General features: G+C 38.1%; 1 protein-coding gene across 2 annotated transcripts; it reads right to left on the bottom strand.

Moving 5' to 3' along the window:
- Positions 1-489: 489 nt before the first annotated feature.
- On the bottom strand, positions 490-24,208 carry ccdc9b (coiled-coil domain containing 9B). Of its 2 annotated transcripts, none has more exons than XM_027999934.1 (17): positions 24,001-24,208; positions 23,253-23,352; positions 21,460-22,005; positions 20,870-21,405; positions 18,901-19,008; positions 17,646-17,750; positions 17,408-17,563; positions 16,085-16,252; positions 11,809-11,871; positions 10,362-10,540; positions 8,539-8,588; positions 8,402-8,449; positions 7,503-7,599; positions 5,956-5,989; positions 5,290-5,857; positions 4,501-4,583; positions 490-4,160 (listed from the first exon to the last, which is right to left on the bottom strand). In XM_027999934.1, exons 4-17 carry the CDS (start codon positions 20,879-20,881, stop codon positions 4,134-4,136), a joined length of 1,698 nt encoding a protein of 565 aa, XP_027855735.1. In that variant the 5' UTR covers positions 20,882-21,405; positions 21,460-22,005; positions 23,253-23,352; positions 24,001-24,208; the 3' UTR covers positions 490-4,133. The 2 variants fall into 2 exon arrangements, with proteins under 2 accessions (XP_027855735.1, XP_027855734.1); XM_027999933.1 differs by having other exon boundaries at positions 8,402-8,452; positions 24,001-24,201.
- Between the last annotated feature and the right edge of the window lie 88 nt (positions 24,209-24,296).

Raw genomic sequence — 24,296 nt, 5'->3', positions numbered from 1 at the left:
TGGATTTTATGGAGTAACTGGGAGTCTAGCAAGATCCTACTAGGTGGGTAATTCATTGGACTATTTGCTGTTAAAGACAAAACTCTAAGAGGCAGCCGTCTCTTATGGTTTCCTGTAGTTCCTCAATGGCTTTTTTTTTTTTTTATGAAGCACTTTATTTATGAAGCACTTTAAAAACAACAGCTGCAACAAAGTGCTGTACAGATAAAATCAATTACTTAAAACAACAAGGTCATCAAGACGTTAAAAGCGAAAGTCTCAGTGTGTGTCAGATGAATCACACAAGGTAAAAGAAGTAGCTGGACACTAAAGATGAACCATTGCGTTGGGAAAACTGTAATTATTGTTCCAGATTATTCATTTAAATACCAAAGATAGATGTATAAAGCATATAAAGAAACTTGAGATTGGAGTCTAAGTTCACCTTCCAGAAGGATAACATATAACTGTCCCAAAGTGCAAAGTGTATAAACTCCATAAAGGCTGAACTAATTAAAGGCAATTTTATTTATTGATATTAAGGCTGAAATTTATCTTATTTGAGGCAAAATACCAAAAGATTAGATCAGATGTACACTTCTTCTACTGTCGGTGTGAAGTGCAACAAAACAATATTAAAGGGTTTGTCCCACATGGATTCACACTGCAAAAAGCTGTGGCAACAACTCATACACTTAAAAATAGTCATACAACCATTTTATTTTTGCATGTGAAAAGTTAGAGGGCAGCGATGCACACACACAAGGTGAACAATGACCTCCTACATTAGTCACTTCATGAAGTAATACCTTGAAAGTACCTAACAAGGACATGTAACACCCAACTACTCTAGGATCGGATACCCTAAACATCTTTTTACAATGAATCCCACAGGGAGTTTTAAAGGCATCAAAGGTCGCCTGTTTTTCAAACAGATGCTCCTTTGCAATAAATGTACCATCTTCTCAGTACGAAAATTAAGGCCTCCTGTTGTGTCCTCATGAATGGATTGAATCCATCTTGCTGTTACAACAGATTTCAGACTATTAGTTTTTTTATGCAACTTCATCCAAAGTTCATAGTCTCCCAGCCTCACAAATCAGGTCTACTGTGTTCTCCACTCAGGGTTATATAACTGTTTACTATATTGCAGCTCTGATGGAAGCCACAAACATTTCTGAGGACAGTGTTCTTGTAAGGCTTCTTATCATGTGATACCAAAAATAACACAGCTGACAGGCAATAAACACAAACAAAAAAGCACACGCTGGTCACAGGGAGACAGCGATTTTTTTGATTCGCAAGGAACATTCGGATGTCTGCACATAAGGCAAATAAATAAAATAACTGCAGCTGCATGTGATAGTTATGATACAAACCATGAATTTAAAATACACCTTCAGTCTCTGAAGAATCCAAAGAACAAGGCACAATAACTGGGTCATTTCTTCATTGAGATCAGCTTTCTGAAAAATGTGAGCTTTCCATAAAAGTTATAATACAGAATAAATGGCGGAACAATATTAAAGTGGTACGTCTGCAGAACCGCAGTGCTCTGACTGAAGTAAGTTTGTCACACAAGACCTCAAGTCAAGAAAAAGGGTCAGAAGTTATTTGATCTGATTGTATCATGATTCTGACTTTTTAAAAGAAACTCTTTTAGCAAATATATCAAAAACAAATGTGTTTTAGTGACCAAAGTCAATTTCATTTAGGTCAGAATTATGGCCAGGCATATTCTGTATTATAAATGTCACTTAATTATTGAGATTGACTTGTAAACTTGTGTAACACCTGGGTTTCTTTCTATGTTTATAGCTAATGGGTTAACCAGGCCTATATTTTACAAAGTGTTAATGAAATACCTGCAACACTGTCAGAGTAGCAAATCCTTCAGTCTATAAGGGAAAATATTATTGTAATAATACCATATTTGGTGTAAAGTTGGAGAGAAGGTTGAAATAAACCATTCAAAAACAGTTTCATCCCCCTATGCTGAAAAAACTAAAAAAAAAAAAAAAAAATGCACTTACGGTACGATGCCTCAGTTTTATTACACCAAGACTAAAACATGCATTTAAAGGGACTCTTTGATATTTTTAAAGTGTAACTCCCTTAAAATGTTATCAGCAGTTAATATCTTACTGGCAATAGATAATTATCTTAGCATCTTCATTTAGTATAAATGGAGGTTAGTAGGACTTAGAGGCTGAAAACAAAAAGACAACATTTGTACAAAACTCCAGTCTCAAAACCTTATAATCAGTTAATGCCGATACAAATTTCAGAGCTTTGATCGTTTGCTTTGGATGTCTTATTGTACAAATGAACACCTGCAATTTAACATTGCACATGCTTTTTATGTCTCTCTTCTAATTACAATGAAAATGTGTTTTCTGGACTTCTACAGTAATTGAATTATTTTATTCCATAGCAATTCAAGCCAGACAGAGTATATGTGTGAGATCTTGAATGGGAAAGCAGCTCCACCCTCAGAGTCTTATCTACTGTTTGGTTTGCGTTTCATTCTCCTCATTCTTTCTGACTTTAAACAAGGTGAAGAAAATGATAATATGTTTCCTTTTCCTTACTGGCTATGAAAATGGACATGGCTACATGTCAGCTGAGGTCTTCAACCCTGGAAGCAGTAGGCTCCCGGAGCTTTAGACACTGACCCAGACCAAAAGATGTCAAGAAGAAAAATGAAACGCAGAATCAAAATGTTCTGTCCAGTCTAATGAAACTGAATGAGCCTGTATTATACATTCTGCATCATCATTTAGTTTTAGCAATGTTTTGTCTTGTTTTTCCTCCACACTCCGACATCACTCACTTTCCAGCTACACACAGAGATGGGAGTGAAGGGAGATTCCAAATCTGTGCATGCTATTAAATTGATTTATACACTCCATTACTTTTATATCAGACAGCTTCTCTCAGTTACTTTACAAATTCATCCATTTCCTACTTCAATTTCTAATAAAAAATAATTGCTTGGCTTCTTTATGAAAAAGAATAAAATAAAATAAAACAAAACACCCAATGCAAAAAATATGAAAGTTCAAATGTTCATTGACATATACAGTAGTTCTGACATTGCCACTTAAACATAAAGTAGGCTGTGGGGTTCGTCACTCATTAAAATCAGTCAAATTTTGGGTGTGGAAAAAATGCTTTGCTTTAGTCACATAAAATACTCTTCTTTTTCTCAACAGTGAACATGAGGCGACAGATAAATCACTGTTATTTTGTAAATCCTGCCCTGGGCAACTTCCAAAAAGCCTTTATTTATAGCCTCTACTGGCTTCCTCTTGAACTAGCTGTTACCTTTGGTCTCCTGGTCTACCTCATCTAGATTTATGCCAAACGAAGATGCTTAGTGCCATGTTTGGTAGCCTAACATTAACTGCTTACAACCTTTTACTAGGACCTCATTTCAAGAACATAACTGTTCCTATAAAGCTGCCATGTTGGGAGAGTCAGAGTTTGGTAATCCTGTTTTTTTGTTTTTGTTTTTTACAATTGCCCTAGGCTAGAAATCTCAAGCTAGAACAAAATAAACCATTTTAGATAACCAGAAAGTCCCATTTTCAAGTTTTCTTGGTAAAACATTCTTGTCAGAAAACTGTAAAACCAGATCACTTTGCAGATGCACAAAGTTGTAGGTTTTGTTCTGAAAGGAGCCAACAAATAACATCCTATTATTTATTGAATGTAGAAATTAAGACTCTGTTTTGTGTCTGAAGTTAAATAATATTTTAGTCAAAATAATTCCTATGGCTAAATCTGGCACTATTATTTAATTGTGGCTTAATTTACTGTCAAAGACTACCTAAGTTGAACTGACTAGCTAACCTCCAGATATGTACCTTTAACTCTACATACAAATGTAAACATTCAAAGATATTGCACTCAAGCAGCTTACTAACATACTGAAGAATGTCTCAGTAAACAGTCCTGTATACTCATAAAGTGCTTAGATGTAAAAATATTTGAAATGCTCAATAACACTTCCTAAACCGGTGTCAGAAATTAGATTCAGTAGTAGGGTCTCGCCGCTGCAAAATGAAAGGTTGGTTTTTAGCTTGGAGGCCACTGAAGCAAAAAGCATCCAAACGCAGCGATTTGGTTTCAGGACTGATGCTCCAAAAATGTCAAACAACCTTCCCATGCTCTCTCGCCTGCAAAAAGAGAAAACATGCAAAACATTAATGACTAAATCCATTTTTTTTCCTAAGTTCACAATTTATGTAACTCAAATGCACCACTTCTCTATGTGAATGATAAGAGTGGGAGGTTTTTGTGCATGTCCGAGTGGATGATGAGATGAAGAGGTATTATCTGCACTCCACCAGGCCCTCAGGGGTGGTGACTATACTGGGATCAAAGCTGCAGTGCGGATATATTGCACATCTCTCTTCATCCATCTAACTCCTCATCCATTTATACCTCCATCCTCCCATCAGTTCATTTACACATCTATTACATCCTCCCATCCTTCTTCCTGTCCCTGGTACTGACCTTGTCATTGCTGGTGGAGTGTGCTGGGTGTGACTCTCCTGAATCTATTCTCAGGACAGACAGAGTGGAGTCTTTCAGTTCTTCTGTGACAGAAAAAAAAGTGAATATTCACTCTTCAAACGGTGCTTTGGGTTTAATGTGATACACCAATTCAAAGTAGCACATAATTGTAGCATACACATCAGAGAGGTGTTTATTTGTATTTAGCAACCCCCAGGTACCGCTGTCTGGATCCATCTGTCATTGCAACCACAGCTGTAAGTCTCCACCAGCTTTGCAAATCTCTTTGCCGTTTTTTTTTTTTTGTAAAATACATGCACTCTCAGTCAGACTGGATTGAGAGTTTCTATGAACAGCAAATTTTAATCCTTGTCCCACACTGGACTTTGACTGGGCCATTCTAAGAGGTGACTATAAGTAATTTGATTTGAAACCATTCCATTGTAGCTCCAACATATGGTTAGTGTTGTCCTCTTGGAAATGTGTTGGTAGGTTTGGTATATTCGTTCTATTTTCAGGCAGCTTGAGATGCTTAAAACGTGGCAAGTAGTAAATTGTTTGAGTTTACTAATTTCACATTGAATACTAACATGTGAAATCTGTTTATGACTTCTGACGCTGGTTAGTTGCACAAAATTTTATGTAAAGATATCAGAGAAAATATGGCTGAAAACAGACTGGAATTTCTGGGGTTTGATTTGTAAAAAAAAAAAAAAAAAGATTTTTTTTTTTTTTCTCCAAGGGTTTAAGGTCTAGAACATTTATGCATTCTGCCATCAAAGCGGTTACCTGTGTTCGTACTGCTGCTGTTGCACTTGGACTCCTCTACAGGCTGGACAGGGCTCTCATGTGGAGAGGTGCTGGTTTTTTCACCAGAAGTAACGCTGGAAACTTCAGGGCTGCTGGTGTCTTTTTTAACATTTTCAGTTTTAGATGTTTGCTGCTGGGCAACAGAAGGAGAAGGAAGACCCCCTCCTTTATCCTGGGAACTACTACCATCCTGCTCTGCACTTACACAAGCCAGCTGTGGCCTCTGCACCTCACTGTGATTTGGTGAGGAGGCTTTCAGAGAGCCTTTAGATTCCGGAGCTGCAGAATGTAACGAGGTTGTAGTTTGCTTAGCGGGAACCCTCTGGATGAGTTCCTCTGAGAAACGTACTTTCTTCTCTAGTCCTCGAGGGGATGAGGTTGCCGCTTTCCTCTGAGTAACTTTATCCTCTTTCAAGCTATCAGAATCTTCAGGTGCACTTAAGGGATCTGGCTTTGCTTTTGAGTCTTGATCTTTCAGATTCCCTTCGTTAGCATCTGTTAGAGCATCGAGTTCTTCAAGGAATTCCTCCAGTGTTGTTTCAGTAGTCTGGAAAACGAAATAAAAAGAACAAAGAACATTTATTGGCTATTTTCTTTGCAATCTGTGCAGCTTATGTTTGCTCTCTGTTAAATTTCATTTCTTACTTGTGTATTCTCTCCATCGTCATTATCCTGCCATCTGAAAAACATGAATGTATTTCAGAATTGTTTTTAGCTGAAATGCAAAGACTGCTTTATTACCTGAAAATATCTAAAAGCGGACATATAGGGAGAAATTTCTGAGTTTGCAAATATTTATTTTTTCTTAGATTTTGGCTCAAGGTCCAAAATATCAATCTGATCATTAGATTAGAACTGTATGTAACTTGATTCAGAACTAACATCACAATTTCAGTATGTTTACAAATGCAATGCCCATCATATTCCAGATTTAAATTCTGCTTGTCAATTGAACATCTGGCACCTTCTCTGAATTTCATATCCACAGATGATACAGTTTATAGAAACCAGTATGCTACAGGTGGCCAACTTAGCAAATCTGTTGTTAAATATTGCTACTTTTCATACCCTTTAGCAACTTTTTTTTCCTCCCAAAAAGTAAATAACTCTAGGCACTTTTTATGGAGTTATTAAAGATTTTTGTAGAGTTATGAAACCCTTGTCACACTTCTCCATGATCAGCGAATCCTGCCACTTCCCATCACTCTCACAGGCGGCAGAGTCCTCACGCAGCTGTAGAGGATTTTCTTTAAGCCAGCTGATAAGCAGAGCACAGCAACACCTGAGGGAATGTTGCATTATTTTATCTTCCGAATAGTCGTAGCAAACTTTACGTCTCATTAAAAGGATTTTAAGCCATAGTATTGACATAAAGAACAATTTCAGCAGTTTTAAAACTGAATCTGCTGTTGTTGGCAGCACACACATTCCTACTCTGAAATTACAAGTGAAGATTTTGTCTGTCTTTAAACCTTGGTGAGAGCTTAGCTGTATAAACTTTTGTTGATTAATTGAATCGTTTTCCTGAAAGAAGCTAAGCTTGTAATATCTAAAATGTGTTTATTCAAAGTGCTTTGTAATTTGATTCTCGGCCAAATGCTCCATTATCCGTTAGTGGCGATGATGAGACTGCAGGGAGCAATCTGTACTTCCATTTCCGACTCGGAAAGAGGGAGCAGCAATCAGAAATGTGTTGCAAACTATGTCAGTAGCACAGCTGGAACCTCTCAGGACACACCTCAGTGTGTTAATCTGTCCCTGCACTACATTTGCTTTATATGGAATGAAGGTTAAAAAAATGTAAGGTGTTTTATAATTTAAGATTCAAAGTATGAGGTGTGCATTGCTTCCCTTCATGCCCAGTTCCGCTTGGGTTTGAATTTAAAGTAAAACAAGCTCTTTCCCCAGTGCTCGTACACCCCATTTGTTTTAAAAGCTGGAGGAGACCAGCTGACTGCAGCAGATGCAAACAAGGCCTTTCGGGTTATTTAATCAGCTGCCGCAAAATCTAAATCAAGTCTCATGACATTCAGTGAAATTTGTACACAAGGGCACAGTTCAGGGAAACAAAATGGCCTTCCCACATCCTATTTACGCATTTCATTAGACATAGTTATTCCTCTCAGGACAATTAACTGATGGCGCAGTTGGAGAAATCCCGATGCAGATTATATGTTCTGTTTGTCACTGACCTTCTGGCCCTCCCAGTTAATCGATCTTTGCCTTTTGCTTTACTGCTCATCACAAGCACGTTTTTAGCTGCCTTGTCTTTGCCTCGCTTTTCGTGACCTAAAATAGAAGAGTACAGAAAAGGTACATTTTTATTCATCATTTCTTGGCATAGATACAGGACTTTGCAGAGATATTCATACCCCTTAAACCTTTTAATATCTTCTCACAGTTCAACCATAAACCTCATTTTATTAGGATCACAAAGTATTAACTTACTGTGAAGTGGGAACAAAACATGACAAAATGCTCTTAATCTTAATAATTCACAATAAATCTGAAAAGTTTTGCCGCCCAGAGTTGATACTTTGTCCGGCGACCTTTTGCTGCAACTGCAAGTTTGTTTGTTTTCTGGTTTGTTTGTTTTTTACCAGCTTTGCACTGAATACTGCACCTTTTATTTTTAGAAATGAATTTTTAAGTCTTGTCAAAAGATCTTAATTAAGTGTAAGTCTAGGCCAATTAAATGCATGAATAAGCTTCGATCTAAACTGCGCTATTGTAGCTCTGGCTGTATGTTTAGGGTCACTGAATCTCTGAGCAAGACTTGAATCCTTTGATGTCTCAAACAGGTCTTCTTCCAGGTTTGGCCTATTTTTAGCTTCATCCATCTCACCATCAACTCTGGTCAATTTCCCTATGGTTGCTGAAGAAAACTATCCCCATGGTGCACAATCTTGCCAGCTGTATATTTTTTAGATTTGGTGAAAACCATGTATAATTTTCCTTCCACTTCATGTTGATTTATTGCTAATATTTTAATAAAATACATTAAAAGTCTGTAGTTGTTGCATGACCTCTGAAAGCGACCAAGGGGTATGAATACTTCAGGAACATTCCGAAGCAATGAACTGTTAAATACCTTTCGAACCCGCCTTCGAACCTCTTCTGGCATTCCGTCCTCCTGGAACTACTAAAAACAAAAACGTATCTTTTTATTATAGTGTTGTTATGTGAAAGCTTTTCATCCACTTATTTTTACAGAAATCGTCTTATTACCTCTAGCCGAAGCTGCCCAGTCTCTATCAGAAAGAGATTTGTCTGAAAACCTAGAGGGAAAGGCATAATTTAAATAGAGGGAAAATTAGTCCATCTTAGTTCTTTGATATTTTAATCAGTCGCAGAATTATAGGACTAAATTGTAACATTTTAGATAACCCATTAAAGATTTTATACCAAGAGTCACATCCAAACGGTTTGCAACCACTGAAACAACGTAAACCGTCAGATAAAAAGCACATTTCCGCCTGTGTTCTTGTCCGGGGGCCTTGTTTAAGCTTTGCCAAATAAGGCAAACTATTCCGACGCTTATCCTGGGCTAAAAATAGCAGGTCCTCCCTTGTCTCTTTACAATTTGATGCTTCCTTAAACAGCACCAGTAATTTGCTCTCTGCACTACACCTCGACTTGTTTGAAATTCAACAAAACATTTCAAAATGAAGGGCTGCATTTCTGCTTCCAGTCATTTAGGCTCAGTCTGGTTGATTTCACCAAGTGATGAGGCTTTTTTGAAGCATGCACTTCAAATAGCTTTAGTAATGGATGATTTTGCTGAATAATCTAATAAAATTAAGAATACTGCCATTTGTTTTTTTCCTCCCATCTGGTCTGAAAGAGGTTTTAGTCTTTTACCAAGTAGTGATTTAAAAGCAACAAAAAAAATTACAACATGCTGTGTCTTTCTCATGTATGGGGGTATCTAATATCAATTTCAACAGTAATGAAAAAAATCAAGTTACAGGGATATATTTTTCTTTCTTGGAGGAAAATTTAACTAAAAACTTGCTGCTGACATTAGAGGTTGCATGTTAAATTACTGTGATCACTTACTCTTCAATCTGTGAGGGAGGACACACACTGACGCAAAAAGTGAAATAATTATTCAAGATAAGGTGGCATTTCCATGTTCCGTGATATTATGAGCCTAATTCTAAACACCAGGTTGATGCTGCTTTGGTGTTTTCTGTGGAAATAGATAAATCTGCAGGTTTTATAAAAGGTCCAACACTGAAGCCATGCTTCCTGCCTTGTGACAGATTTTTAGTTGCATTAATTTAATTTGTTAGAAAATATGTTGGGATAAACAAGAGAGAGCGCCCAAAATGGAGTGATTTAAGGATCATGTGAGGGCAGCCCTGTTGAAAAAGGTTATTGTCAAATAACGTTTGCCAATATTTGTGGTACACATCATTTAAAGTAGGGGCTACATTGCGCAGTTGGTAGCACTCATTGGAACAAGAAGGTCCTGGGTTTGCATGTTCTCCTTGGTAGACAGACTTCCTCCCTTGGTCCAAAAACATGACTGCCAGGTTATTTGATCTCTCTAAGCTGCTCTAATGTATAAGTGTGTGCATGAATTGCTGTTTGTCCCCCCATACAAAAAAAAAAGATGTATGTATGTATATATATATATATATATATATATATATATAACTTAATATGACTTTTCCCTGTTGAATTCATACATTACAATTAAGGTTAGATTTTTAAACACAGCAAAAGGGAAACATTTCTGGAAGAAATGTGGTCTTCAAGATATGAAGAAAGCAGGATGAGGGTAATCCTTTCGATGTTGCATTTGGAGCTTTAGTAAAACTTGGTCATTATGTTTGAAATAAACATCCGTGTTTAATAGGGGGAGGTAAACTTCCATTTGCTACAACAACAACAATACTGATAAAATGTTCAACATTTTTCATAACAAAAATAGTTGTTGCCTCTATCAGCAAAGGACATTGATAAACCATGATGTTAAAAGACCCACCCTATTTAACATGCTAAAAGGGTTCAGCAAGAAATAAGCAGGTCTTACAGGCTCTTACATGTTTTCGGTTTTGTCCATGTCCCATGCACGTCTCCACTGCCCCTTTGCATTTTTGTGGCGCGCCACTCTCTCCCTGTCAATCTGCTCACGTTCCTTCTTCCACCGTAGATACTCCTCCTGCTCCTCCCTTGATGTTGGGATGTTGAGATCTGTGCTGGGCTGCGGGCTCTCAGGCTCCTACTTGGACACATAACACGTCAATGTATTTTAACGCAAAAAAAACCCCCAAAAAAGCATTTTATTGAAGCAGCAACAAGAAAATGTGAAGTTGAAACAGCAAAGAATCTTAATTTTCAGTATATTTATGCATTTTTCTTTAATTTGAAGGCTCCTATGGTCTTATTCTGAACACAGAGGGAAAGTAATCAAGAAATGGGTAGCATAGACTTAATAAAATCAGGTCTCCTTCCTCCAGGGGCGACTGCATGCTAAATGTAGATCAGATGCAGGCACTTTAGTACATCAAAGGAGACACAGGTTGTGCAGTGAAGTTATAAAGCCTTGGAGCAAACCAGGACAATAAATGGCACTCTGCAGAGAAATATATGGAAAAGTTAAGGGAAAAATGTGCATTGCAAAGAAATCTGCAACCAAAAAAACTGTGAACAAAAGAGACACACCAAGTGCTGGTAAGCATTGTCGACATTTTCCGCCCCGGTTTGGACCAATTGCAGCAGAGTAAACATGTTGTCTAGGCTCATCCTTGTGTTTACCATTGTTTCTGCACCTCTCTTATCTGCGGCCCTCAGAGAAGCAGTGGCCACGTGGGAGGTCATTCTCTCATGTTCAGACAGGTCTACTCCGGCTGCCACCAGCCGTTAATTAAATCTAATTCTCTCTGTTCTGTAGGGCCTCCCAAGTACATTTTCAGGAACTGAGACCGGTGCTTGATCCTTGATGCTCTTCCATGAAAGCCTGGTTTGAAGACTATGCAATAAATAGTTGCCATATCAACAGGCTGACATCGCTACAGCTCCTCCAGAGTCTCAGAGGGTCATTTGTCATTTGAGTCATTTTGACTGCTTGGATATTTAACTATTGGCAGGTTTACAGTGTGGTTATACTTTTTGTATTGAAAATGTAATATTTATGGGACTTTTTCCTTCTATTTCAGTTACTGGGTTTCAGCTAGTTTGTGTTGTTCTATCACATAAAGTCCTAAAAGTTAAAGAACTAAAATGGTATGAAAACATTTTCAAGATAATGTAACCAACCATATGGTATTCAGTCTGCCTCCCCAGCCTGTATTATCCAGCTCCTGATTTGCCAGTGGGATGCATGACGATGGGTTAGAAAACGCAGGAAAAAAAAGACAGCAGCTGTGTTGTAGCTCAGATGAGGGTAGTGTGCAAATGTGTATTTGCATTTCTGTGTACTTGCACTCTCTCATGGCTTTCCTCAAATCTGAGAGGGTGCTGTTTGAGTCTGTCCTGTCATTAGTTTACCTGCAGTTGCTCTGTATCCTTGTGTTGCTCCTCGGCGTTCATCGGCCCCTGTTTAATCTCCTCCTGGCAGTGAGCAGAGTCAGGAAGGTAAAATGTAAGCGGAACAACAGCAGGATGACACAGCAATTTGTTGTCAGGCAGTTTAACATTGTTGCAAAGAGCCATGTTTCTGCTGCTGCCCCAGAAAGCTAAATAAAACCCAGGTAGGTCAGTGACTCATCCTGATTAAGAGTCCCACACTGCCCTCCAGTGGTTTCCAAATGCAACAACCGAATGAATCAAGACTGAAAATACCTGCTCTGCAAAAGGGTCCTCACAGAAAGATGCAGTTTGTAGGGAGATGGTAAACCTGCCTGACCTCTAGTAAATAAAAAAAATTAATTGTACATCACTACAGAAAAATAATTTGTATATTTCTTTTTTTATAAGTTTTTTAGCTCTAGTGGACATGGACAGAGAGAAGGGGAAGACTTGCAGTAAACAGTCTGAGGTGTCAACACTGAGTCAAGTTGTGCCCTAAGAGTTTGTATATTTCTGAATATCTGACAAAGTACTTGGTTTATAGTTAAACTTATTCACATGCAAGAACTGCAAAGACATACTATTAAACATTTCAACAGATTGGATGACCTGTGTTTTTCTTCTTCTTTTTCCCTGTTACCCCACATTCTCCTGTTCCTCGCCGGCTATTTCCCGGAAACCTGCCAGGGGTCCGTCTCTTTGACAGCATAATGAGCCTTTTTAGAGTGAGAGGGCAGTTGAATGTTAATTAGATCAAATTGGGCCTTTCTAAGTGCTGGGAATGGAGAAACAATCGTGACAGAGGAGCGCAGACCACTTAAAGCTTCCGTGGAGAAAAACGGAGACTGGAAGCAGACAGACGGTTGGTAAGAGCCCCTCTCCCCTCCTCACCCCCCTTTTGTTTCTTTCCCACTCTTCACATGCCCTCAGTCTGTTTCTTTTCTCAAAGAGGCTGTGAGGCATATAATCTGAATCACCCATGAGATACTTCCATACATAATCATCACAAAATATTTTAATGGTTGGGTTGAGCTGTATCAATTGGAAACATATCATGAGTTTTTCTACTAAAATCTTTTTTTGCCCCTTTTATTGTGATATTTCTAATTCATTGCTCTTGTGAACTTGCATACATTGAGAAAACTAAGGAAACCTCGATGAAGGATCAGTGTCCATAAAGACACAATTTCTAGAAATGATCAAGATTATCCTGTTACAGTGCACTTTAATGATGATCATTCTAGATATTTCTCCATTGCCATTTTGTAATACTGAACAAGTCACACTTCCAGCTGCCGGGCAGTGACCTCAAAGTTCCTCAAGCAATGTGACGCCATTTTGGTTTTACACCTTCCAACCTTAACTCCAAAGGGACTAAATTAGGGGTGTCCTAAGTGCGGTCCACGTCCCACTGGACTGACTTTATTTGTGGCTCGACTGTATTCAATTTTTGGAGCAATTATTCCTGAACTCTATATTTTATATTGTGTTTATTTGAGTGTTATTTTATCTACATAATGAATGGATTTGTCTTTGTATGTGATGATGCCTCAAACAGATTTTCTTCTGATATCCCTGTCCTATGTTGTCCATTTAGCGGTAATCAACTCTGAGCAGCTTGCTGTCCCTGCTGAAGAGAAGCATCCTTCTATTACGCTGCTGTCACCATCAAGCTTTGCTTTTTCTTTATTTTCAGAGCCATGTGAAGTGTTAGATTTCTTCCACTCCTGGAATATGGCATTTGAACCAAAATCAATTTGCTGCATCCTCTAGAAAACAAGTGTCAAACTCCAGTCCTGGAGTTTGACAGGACTGGAGTCTGTCTAAAAGGCAACTTTTAGATGTGCCTCTGCTGCCCCAGTGTGGGGCATTCTATTCAGGTGCCCCACACCTAAATAGAATAATTAGGTCAATAAATAGAATAATTAGGTCATTAGCAAGGCTCTGGAGAACTTATCTACACAAGGAGGAGGTAATTAAGCCATTTCATTCCGGTGTTTTGTACCTGTGGCACATCTAAAAACTGCAAGACAGTGGCCCTTGAGGACTGGAGTTTGACACCCCTGCTCTAAAAGGTTTTAGGCAAAAACCAGCAGGACTTCTTGTGGTATTATTTAACAACAGCTTTCTTCTCGTCTTACTTTCAACCAGTTTTGTAGTGTGCGCTACTACTAGTTGTCCCATCAACAGATTTTCCCTAAGTTTTAGATCACTGCAGTTTCTCCAAAATTACTGGATCCACTTTTCTGAAAGTCCAGAAAAATATGGAGAAAGGATTGTAAACATTGTCCATGTGAAAGCAGGGACTGTGGAGCTGCCAGATAACTGGGGTTTTGGCTACTGCTCAAGTGCTGATTCAGCACGCATGATAAATAAGGGAGACAGACTTAGTGGGCCTGGAATAAAGGCAACAAAACACTGATTTCATTCCGTGGCTTTTAGACCACATTAACTCAGAATGATCGAATAGCAACACTCTACATCAGGTAACCAGCGAGTCATGTACAAATTTAGAAACTCCCATTAGCTTTGCTTTTATATCCACAGACCCCCACTATATGTGTTCAGTCGTGAGGCATCAGCTGCATGCTCTGCAACTTATTGACTTGAGCAGCTTGTTTGAGAGCCTTTAAGTGTGAGTGTGTGTTTCAAACTGAGACACAGCAGCTGCTCCAGAGTTTCCGCATACCCGGGGGGACCGAGTTCAGCGAAAGGTGGCATTTCAAAGCCCAGCCGGGGGTACCTCATGTGCACAGGGTAATATCTGGGTTAAGCATGGGATCACAAGCACACTTCAGCATGAACTGGAGCTACATAAAAAAAACTGAAACTGAATTTACATACACTTCACTTAAAAAGCATATGTAAGTGCAAGAATAATGAGAGACAGAATCTCATTCTCAAACTCAGAAGTTTACATACCCTAAGATTACTATCCATTAGGTTAATAAAGACAATCTTAATTAATCGGAGCCACATCTGTGGGTGTAGTTTTTTAGCACACCTCGAGCATGCCACCTGCTAGTGTGACACCATGGAAAGTCCTTCACGATATCAGGAAATCTTTCTTCCTTGGCTACATGTTCAAAGTTATATGATACTGTAATCACCATGGGATTGTGCAGTCATTATGCTAATCAGGGTGGAGGTGGTTTTAGAGATTACTGTGTTTAAGTGTGAATTATGCCAATCATTACTAGAACAGCAAAATACCTTGCAAAGCTGCTGGCTGAAGCTCCTGAGAGTGAGACAGTATTAACAGATCTTGTACTGACATGGGCTGGAACAACCACTCAGTATGGAAGAAGCCATTACAGAAAAGAAACATAAAAATCCAGATTACAATTTTGAAATGCATTCTGGAACAAAGACCTCCTTTGCTCTGATTAAACTAAAATTGAAGTGTTTACGATAACCATACTTACATTTAAAAGGAAAAGGGGCAAAGATGCAAGACTACATGGAAACACTGAAGCAATATGTCAACACAGCAGCTAGAAAGGTAAAGTTTGGGCATAAATGGGTTTTAGGGACAGTAACCTTTAGCATCCCAAAGAATTAGTAACACATGACTTCAGGACAACAACATAAATGTTATTAATAAACTTTTGACCCTGAAGAAAGCAAAAAGTAATCTCTCAATACAACTCTAGTTACTGTGGCATTTAGCAAAGAGAAATTATTTAAGTTATCCTAACTGACTTAAAATATGAAAAGTTTAATCTGATTTACTGTCAGGCAGCAGGAAACGAGTGTTTTGTAATATGTGCAAACATCTGTTTTCAAAAGTCCAAAATAAGAAAGGAGTTTTGTGGATTCTGTAAAATTTGAATATAGAACAATATAACGGCATTTCAAAAATTCAAAAGTTACAAGGAAATATTAAACAACAATCAACAAGAAAGCATATCTGGAAGGGAAAAAAAGGTTCTCAGAATTCCAAACCAAAATTAGCTTAAACGACAAGTGTTCAGTGTTTTAAAATATATTTAGACCAGAGTTTATATTAGGCAGCTGGGTTTTTACAGAGCAACAGCTCCATCAGCAGGCTCCCTCTTTCCTAATCCCACAGCAGTAAGTCACAGCCTCAGCCCACCTCCTGTCTGCTCCTCATTGTGCTCAGTCACTAGAGGGGACGGGCGGGCAGACATGTCTGACATCTATGTAAAACACATGGGTGCAGCAGGAGAAAATAAACAAAGAGGAGAAGTGCGAAAGAAGGCAGACGGATGAGTTCAGTGTGTCTGAATCAGACCTTTGCTGCTACTGCTACTGCTGATGATGATTCCCGCTTAGTCGTCTTACACAGCTGCTTTCCTCTCCCAGCTGACTCCACTTGCCTCGTCTGTCCTTCATCCAAGGGGCTCTTGACATCTGTGGGGCCCAGTTGCTTCTCTGGCCTCTCACTCACCACCCTTTTACCCTGAGGAGACACTTACTAATGTCAGAGTATCACATCTAATGTGCTTTGCAGTAACATAGAGTCTGACTTGCAAAACAAAGAACCAAATGCAAATTGTGTCTATAAAAGCTGTGTTTCTAGTAGAGTGTATCACAGAATCTATATTGTCAGTGAAATATGCAACATTGCTTGGATGCAGTATTTGGCAGACTATGGTATTTCTGGCGCCATGAAGTCAGACTCTGCTTGACTCCAGTTAATCAGATGAAGATCTTTCAGTTGAAATATGGAAAAATAACATTAAAATTTTACATTTGCCTTCTCAGCCATAATTTTTAGTACATGACACAGATTCCTAACCAGAAGTATGTAACCTACAACTATTTTCCTTTTTTTCCACACAGGAAAATAACTCAACTGACCTGGCTTTACACAACGAAGTGCGTTTTCTTATCATTGCTGTGAAATGTAATAATTCTTTTCTGTTTTAAAACCTAAAAATTAAAATATTTGTAAATAATTTTTTTTCAATTGAACCAATAAGTTTTTTAAAGAAAATAAATTAGACAAATGTCTCTAAAAATACTGCATAATCAAACAATGTAGTTTGGATGTTTTCACAGTTATTTTTCACAATTTATATTTCATGACAACATTCAAGTCTTTTAGGTTGGAAGGCTTCCTTTGCCTTCATCCTTATTAGTTTCCTCCGAAGTTCCTCAATCTGCGTTATAGGATGACTTTGACATTTTTTTCATTGGTTATTGATGAGGATATACGTTGTTTACATCAATTATCTTTTTCAGAATTGATATTCCTTTTATATTGTTTTGCTATCAGGTGATCAATGCCTCTCTCATATCATCAAACTGCATTGCTGATACTTCAAATGCATAATCATCAGGTTACAACAAGGTGAAAAGTAACTAAACTAGATCTATGTACATAATGAAGGCGAAATTATTCAAAATAAATATTAGTCAATTTTTTTTATTGTAGAGGATAGAATCCTTTTAAGAAAGTTATGGACTGAAGAAAGTATTGAGGTTTCATTTAACATTATTATTAGTATTAATTACAAAATAAAATAAAGTACTTCTGTCAGTAGTCATTTAGTCTAAGCTATTTCTAAATATTCCTCCAAGCTTCCATATACATGTACTAAAGTGACTTTACCTTTTTTCCAGCCATTGTGACCGTCAGCTGCTTCCTGGAGCCTCGCCCAGTCCCCTGAGTGGACCCTTCTCCCACCCTGTCAGCCCCACCCTCCTGCTGTCCTGTTCCAATTGGAGACCCACTCCCAAAAGGCTTTGTTACCACCACGCGACTCTCCTGCCCCCAGACAAAAATGAACAGCTCATGAAGTTGTTTTTTAACAGCATACTCTGAAGTAAGAGCTCTGCAGGATACACACATCCATGGACTTGCTGATTGTGATGGTGAGGTCATCAGCTTTTCCTTTTCGGCTCTGCAGCGCCATTCCTTCCTCTTCTGCCTTTCTCCTGTCCTCTTCCACCTCCTTAAAGAGAAAAAGATACAGTCATATTTAAGAAATATAAAATCTTTAAACATTGAGAGCATGAAGTTTAATAACACATTCTCACTATCTCATTTTTGAGAAATACTCATTTAAGTTATTAGTGTTTAAAATGTTTACATAAGCTTAATCTGCTTTTAACTTATTGCTGAATAAGAAAGTGTTTTAAATCCACTAAAAACAGCAAATATAGTCCTTGTTTTACTCATTAAGCAAAAAGCTATCAACAAAAATGTTTGTCCTAAAAGGAAAAGGCTGGGACACCTCATTCCTAAGAAGCTAATGTTATTTCTTTTTGCTGAAATTACTTCAGTGGGACTCTTGTAGTCATCCAACAACCTCCATCACTAATGAAGTTTTTCATACCTCTCACTTTCAGCTGTGAGATGTTTCAGGAGTTTCTTGAATGTAAAACCTGTTTCAAGTCACCCCACAGCATTGCGATGAGATCATAATCTGGGCTTTGGCTCAAGAACTCTCTGATACACTAAAAATTATTTATGTCAAGGATAACCCCCTGACATGTACCATCTCATTTTTCGAGGAGGTTCTTAGAAATCAACAGTGGTACAACTCATATTGCACAGACTACATGTTTAGGCTTTATCAAGTAGGCAATTCTTTGCAACATAATGTCTGCATCCTACCATTTGCAACAAATTCACACATGTGTTGCAAAGAATGTGTTGACACACATCTGTGCTACTTAGAATTACAATGCTGGTCAGAACAGGAGCAGAAATTACAGAATGACATTATTAAACCTTCCTGGTACTGCATTTTTTATTTGACAATGTTTGTAGTAAGCTGTCTTGTTCCCTAGTAAGAAATTGAAGGTCAACTTGATTTGCAGTAGGTGCTTTGAAATGCCTCCATTGTGGGTTTTCAAGCTACAGCAGTTCTTTTGATTTCCTTTTTTAACTAGATGCATTACTCCATAAAGCTTCACTTTATGAGCATAAGTTAAGACATTTTTTTAATTTCAATCATGTAAATAAATAAAACAATCTTGTGAAATCTATTGACAGGAAAAGTTGTATAAAAATAATAGTATGCATTATTTTATTTAAAGACTAGAAATTCAGCTGGATGCTCCGATTCTGACATAAAGCAGCGAGCGGCTCTTCCTCACCTTGTACCTCTTCATGAGCGCTTCGTTCTTCCTGCGGAGAGCCTCAATCTTCTTGTCCAGCTCCAGATCTCTTTCCTGATCCCTTTTGGGCATCATGTTGCTGGTGGTCTGGTTAGACACATTGAGACATTAATCAATTGAAGGTTTCAGATTTTAACTGTAGCTTTGATAGTCATATAAGAAAGACTATCATTTTCTGTTAACTTATGCTGTATGTCTAAGTAACTCCTCATCTTTACACATGAGAAAAAAATCACATTTATAAACAGAAATAGCTGGCATTGAAAAAAAAGAAGAAAAGAATGATTTAATCTTTGTTTTTTTAAAATAACATTTTGAGTTTATTTTCTAGAAAAGAAATCATAAATTACATGTAAAATATGGAAAACTGAAAGGTTCAGGCTGCAAGCAGTCATGTGAAACCTTAATATGTGTTGTTCATTAAGAGAGCATGAACCAAAATGCTTATCATTGAGAGACATCTGTGTCTGAGCAACAGCACACAGCACAAACACAACCTCACAGCCACCACAGATGGAGGATTCATTAGGAAGCTCAGTTACACATATGCAGAGCATCCTAAACATCCTGGTGAAGTCAGCAGGACACGCCTTGCCACAGCACATGAGGCCCAGAGCTAAAAACTCAAATGTGAACTCATGGAGCAGCAGCCTTACCTCTGCAGCAATGCTGCCAATATCAACTGGATAGTTGTTGTTAAGTAGAGGCAGCTCAATTGTTGCACAGCATCAAATATCTGTGACTCAGTGATCTGACGTCCTTTGGACTCCTGTAATTTAATATTCCCTCTACAATCTGGTTTGTCCAGATTGAGGAAAATGGAGCCCAGTTGCAGGTTCCAAGTTTGATGCTGCAGGTATAAAGGATCTGTCAAGTTTTGGAGAACTGATATGTGTGCCACAGCAGAGAAAGAAAAAAACTGTAGGCATTTGGAAAGACTTTGGCAATTTTTTATTATGCGTTTCTTTATTCTTAGTTGCAAGACAAATCATTTTAGACAAATAGCTTTTTGTCAGAAGAACTTAAGCAGTTACAGTTCCTGAAACACAGAACAGTCTTACCTGTAACAAAACATCTCTAATGTTGAAGTCTTATATTCTCCACTATCAGTTTTAGTTGCCCTGAGGGGTTTTGAGGAGGTGATACGCTACAGTGAGTCAGTCATCCTCCACTGTTGCACCAATGACAACACAAAAGTCAAGGTTGTTTCCATGTGATATAACGAGAATGAAGAGATGACTCACAACGAACAAGTGCACAAAGACCACCATCATTTGCATCCTTATTGCTGCTTAACCTGCAAAGTAAATGCTTTTCCCTGAGATGTTTTTTGAAGATCAGGGCTCCTACTGAACTATTAACTACATATCTATGATGGAGTCTGAGCATGGGTAAAGTTTGGACTCACTCTGCCAAAAGAGACGACAGGCCCGGAAAGTGGTTACCTCACTGTCTGCAGTTGTCAGGGTATCCAAACACAACAGACCATGAGGACATACCACCAAGAATAGGTGCAACAGAGAGCCGACTGTGAAATCTCAGCAAGTCCAATGACGAACACAGGCTTCAGCGAAACCAATGCAAGGAGGAGACTCTGCTTGGGGATGTTAAGACACTGGGCTGGACTGAGTGTGAAAACAGTGCACCAGTACAGCTAACGTTCACACACAAAGAATACACAGAGATGGTGTTGTCGGTCGGACGGCACAGGCAAGAGGGCAGCAGAGGAGGAGAAGGGGCCTGCAGGGATAAAGCTGCCAAGGCTTTCCTCCTACCCAGCGTTCCTGCTTCCCACAGGAGCGGCAGCAGGAGAGAAAGAATGAGCCAGAGAGAGGACTGAAAAGATGCATGTAGCCAGAGCTAAATCTGCGACAGAGCAGAGCAGGGAAGACGGGGGGAACCCAACACCAGAGAGAGGAGAGAAGGGAAGCAGAAAGAAGATACTCACAGGTCTTTCCATGTCAACAGTGGGAGCCGGGCTGGGTCCGGGAGCGGGGCAGCCGAGGCAGCAGAGAGGGCTGCCTCCCGTTTACGATCATGCCTCGCTTACAATGAGCCAATTTGGGCAGGCAGCCAAGATGTCTAACAAATGCACAGAGCTCCCCCGTTAACGGATTTTACAGCACCCACCCGCTTGTCCTCCCTCTCTCTCCGACTCTCCAAATCTCCCACCCTCCCCCTTCTGTGCTCTGTCGCTCCCACTCTCCCCTCTTTATAAACACTTGCTCTTTCCCCTCCTCACTTATCTCAAAGCATGCTGCTTACATCCTGCGACTCTGCCCACACATATGCACTTCAGACATGAGATTTCTTTTAGCATACAGTCTTCTCCTGGCTGATTATGTGTTGTTTTTTTAAAAGGTCTGACATGCCAGTTCTGTAACATATATTTTAAAAAATGTGCTGTAGGTTCACTGATAGCAAAATAACTTTTGAATCTAACAATCTAATCAGAAAATGAACAATTATGTTATAGCTACAGTTCTTAAAGACAGTAACAATCCAATAAAATTGGATCCAATAAAATTGGATTGTTACTCCAATTTTATTTGGAGTAACATAAAATCTTATGGTACTCAAAAGATTACCAGGTAATCTTATGATTACCTTTTGAATTATAAGATTCACCAAATAATCTGGTGATTACCTGGTCTTTGGTGTTTGATGTCAAACACCTAAACGCAAAATCTTTCAGCTTTATCATTTCAGCATTTATTTGGCCCATTTTTGTGCTAATTTTGTTCATCATTGTGCGTTTATTGAATGAAAAGAAATAGCTTCAATGGTTTGGTATTTTTCTACTAATAAACAGTCTTGTTCTGATTTGATGTTCATTTTTGGTCTCACTGGGAATCATTCCTCACGTTATTCACATCCAGACATGCTATTATCCAAACTGAGACGCATAAATGAGATGCATGTGCTGCCCATTTTCTGTTCGCATGCGGTTTCAGCAGCTGCGCCTCCTTTAAGTGCCTGACTGCATGTTTCAGACAGTGAAAAGGCTTCCTAAACACATGGGATCCAGAGGAAAGTAATAGCTTACTAGTGTTTGTGCTTGGAGTTGTAGTTAAGCCTTCCATTCTGTAAAAAAAAAAAAAATTAGAAGTTTATCACAAAAACAAACAGATATGGCTCTAAATCAGCATGTAATTGACATATTAAGCATGAATAAATTCTGTGGAAAAAAAGCAAAGCATTGCTAACATTTTAGCATACAAATATCAGAGTTATTCAGAGGTTTATGTAGAATATTTATTAAAACATAAGCTGTAATCTTCTAGCATGTTAAGGCCTCAAGATCCCTAAAGAACAAATAGGTGTAATTCACTGGAGTCGAGGCATTTCTCAGATAAAATCAGTGCATGTACACATGTATGACAGTACAGGTGTTTCTAAGAGAGTATATGTGCATGTTGTAACTGGAGAGATTTAGTCTTCTATCCAAAAAACCTTTGTTTTTAAAGTAGAATTGTGTGTCTAAAAGACTTCAAACAAACTTAATAATGCTCCGTTGCAGGTTGCCATGCTGCATTTCTTTATTGTCTCCATAGTGGTAGGATGCAGACAATATGAATGATTTCTCATGGATATTAGATAATTTTCCTTTATTTTTTTTTAAAGTTCTTTTTGTGCCATAATAATTTTTTTTTAATCGAATGGAAAACATTTTCTATTGCAGCTGTCACAGTTTGCTTCTATGCAATTTCCTTTTAATATCTTGTTTCTTTTATTTGAATTTTTTGTCATCATTTCATTGGGGTCCAATAATTTATCAGACTTTTCACTTTTCTAGTATTTCTTTGTCAGTCTAGATCTTCCTTTTTCCTCCAGCCATTACTACATTTTTGCAAATGCACAAAGAGATGGGTCAGTTTCCCATAAAATTTTGTACAAACACCTTATTCCTTCAGCCAGAATAAATAAAAATTGATGAGACAGTGCTATAAAAACACCTCCAAGGAAATAATAAAAGTTGCAGAGAAGCACAGTAGTCAATGCTTACCAGTGTTGCCTTGTAGCAAACAGTAAGAAAGTGCAAGGTTTGAAAATTTGAATTATAGCAGGTGTTCTAATTTTCTGTGCATGCATGAATTATCTCTGGATACTCTGGCTTCCAGTGCTTGTCACTTGCATAGAAATTTTACTTTAATCATTTTGTATCTCTTCACAGCCTTTTGTAATTTTTTCAATGATCGTTCAAGTAAATTGTCTTTTACAGTATCGACAAAGTACAACAATAAAAGCATAATATACACACCTACTTCTATAGGAGAGCCACTAACCTGGTCAAAAGCAGCAGGTAAATAAGATATAAAATATCTGCTCACCTCAACATTTTCACCGCCAAAAAGCTTACGTCATTGATCAACTATAATGCTGCTGTCTACTGGCCACACGATGGCGTCAGATCATTTTCCATCAACTAACCTGAAAAATATACACAAAAACATATTGGGAATTATTTGGAAAAATATTTGCTGTATCCTGAACTGAACTATGAAAAAGCTTCTGAACAAAAAAACCTTTGTTCACCAAAGACCAAAGAAACTGTTTTTAAGGAGAGAACAGAAGTTTCTTTCTGTTTTCTTTTTTATAGCAAAGAGCAAGCCACATAAGACATGTTTTTAAAATGAAATCTAAATATTTTAATGAATTTTGTTAGGATTTAATATGGTGGGAGCAGTGCAAACAGCTTCTTAACAAAGACAAAGAAGCTAGCCAAAATTGAAGGGGAAATATGCAGAACTTCATATGAGAGAATCCCTAATCCTGTTTGAGGTATTTGTTACCTTTGTGTGGTTTGTGGTTGTGGTGGAAATCCACCCTCCTGTAGACAGATTGGGTTTACCACCAAGCCAGAGCTTCAGTGACATAGTTTAAATTAAAACATATTTTCTCTCTCAAACTCCATACCTAAATCCAATTGAAAATCTTTGAACTTCACTCAGAAATTGATGTTCAAAGACACTTTCCATCCAGTTTGACTGGATTTGAGCTATTTTGCGACAAAAAAGGGGGGTATATTTCAATCTTTAGGTGTGGGGAAAAAAACAGCAGCTGTTTTTCTGTACTTACAGAAAAATGTGGATCAACCATGTATCTTCAGAGAGAAACTTTGCGATGGCACATTACACTTCTCAGGTTTTTTGCCTAGCATTTCCCAATTGTGATCCGTCATATACGATTCTAAAACAAATTAAACAAAGCATGACAAAATGTTCAAAAGGTTCAAGGGATTGTGAATACTTTTACAGGATACTAAGCAAACGAATATGGTAAGACAAAATTCTAACAGAATAAAGAGAATAGACAGTATGGCATTTCCCTTGCACGTTGGGTTTATAGAAAAATTCCTTACAGATGATTCAGAG

The sequence above is a fragment of the Xiphophorus couchianus genome, chromosome 19 (genome assembly GCF_001444195.1).
Source record: "Xiphophorus couchianus chromosome 19, X_couchianus-1.0, whole genome shotgun sequence".
In the NCBI taxonomy this organism is placed as follows: Eukaryota; Metazoa; Chordata; class Actinopteri; order Cyprinodontiformes; family Poeciliidae; genus Xiphophorus; species Xiphophorus couchianus.
Note: the sequence above shows the minus strand (reverse complement) of the source record. Positions and strands in the feature narration are given on the sequence as shown.

What these genes read in the sequence shown, in the direction of transcription:
- ccdc9b (XM_027999933.1), bottom strand. An exon ending in CGCTCATGAAGAGGTACAAG is followed by an intron (nt 17,751 to 18,900) that starts GTGAGGAAGAGC and finishes TTTCTCTTTAAG; the next exon opens with GAGGTGGAAGAGGACAGGAG. An exon ending in CAGTAGCAGTAGCAGCAAAG is followed by an intron (nt 11,872 to 16,084) that starts GTCTGATTCAGA and finishes GCTCACTGCCAG; the next exon opens with GAGGAGATTAAACAGGGGCC.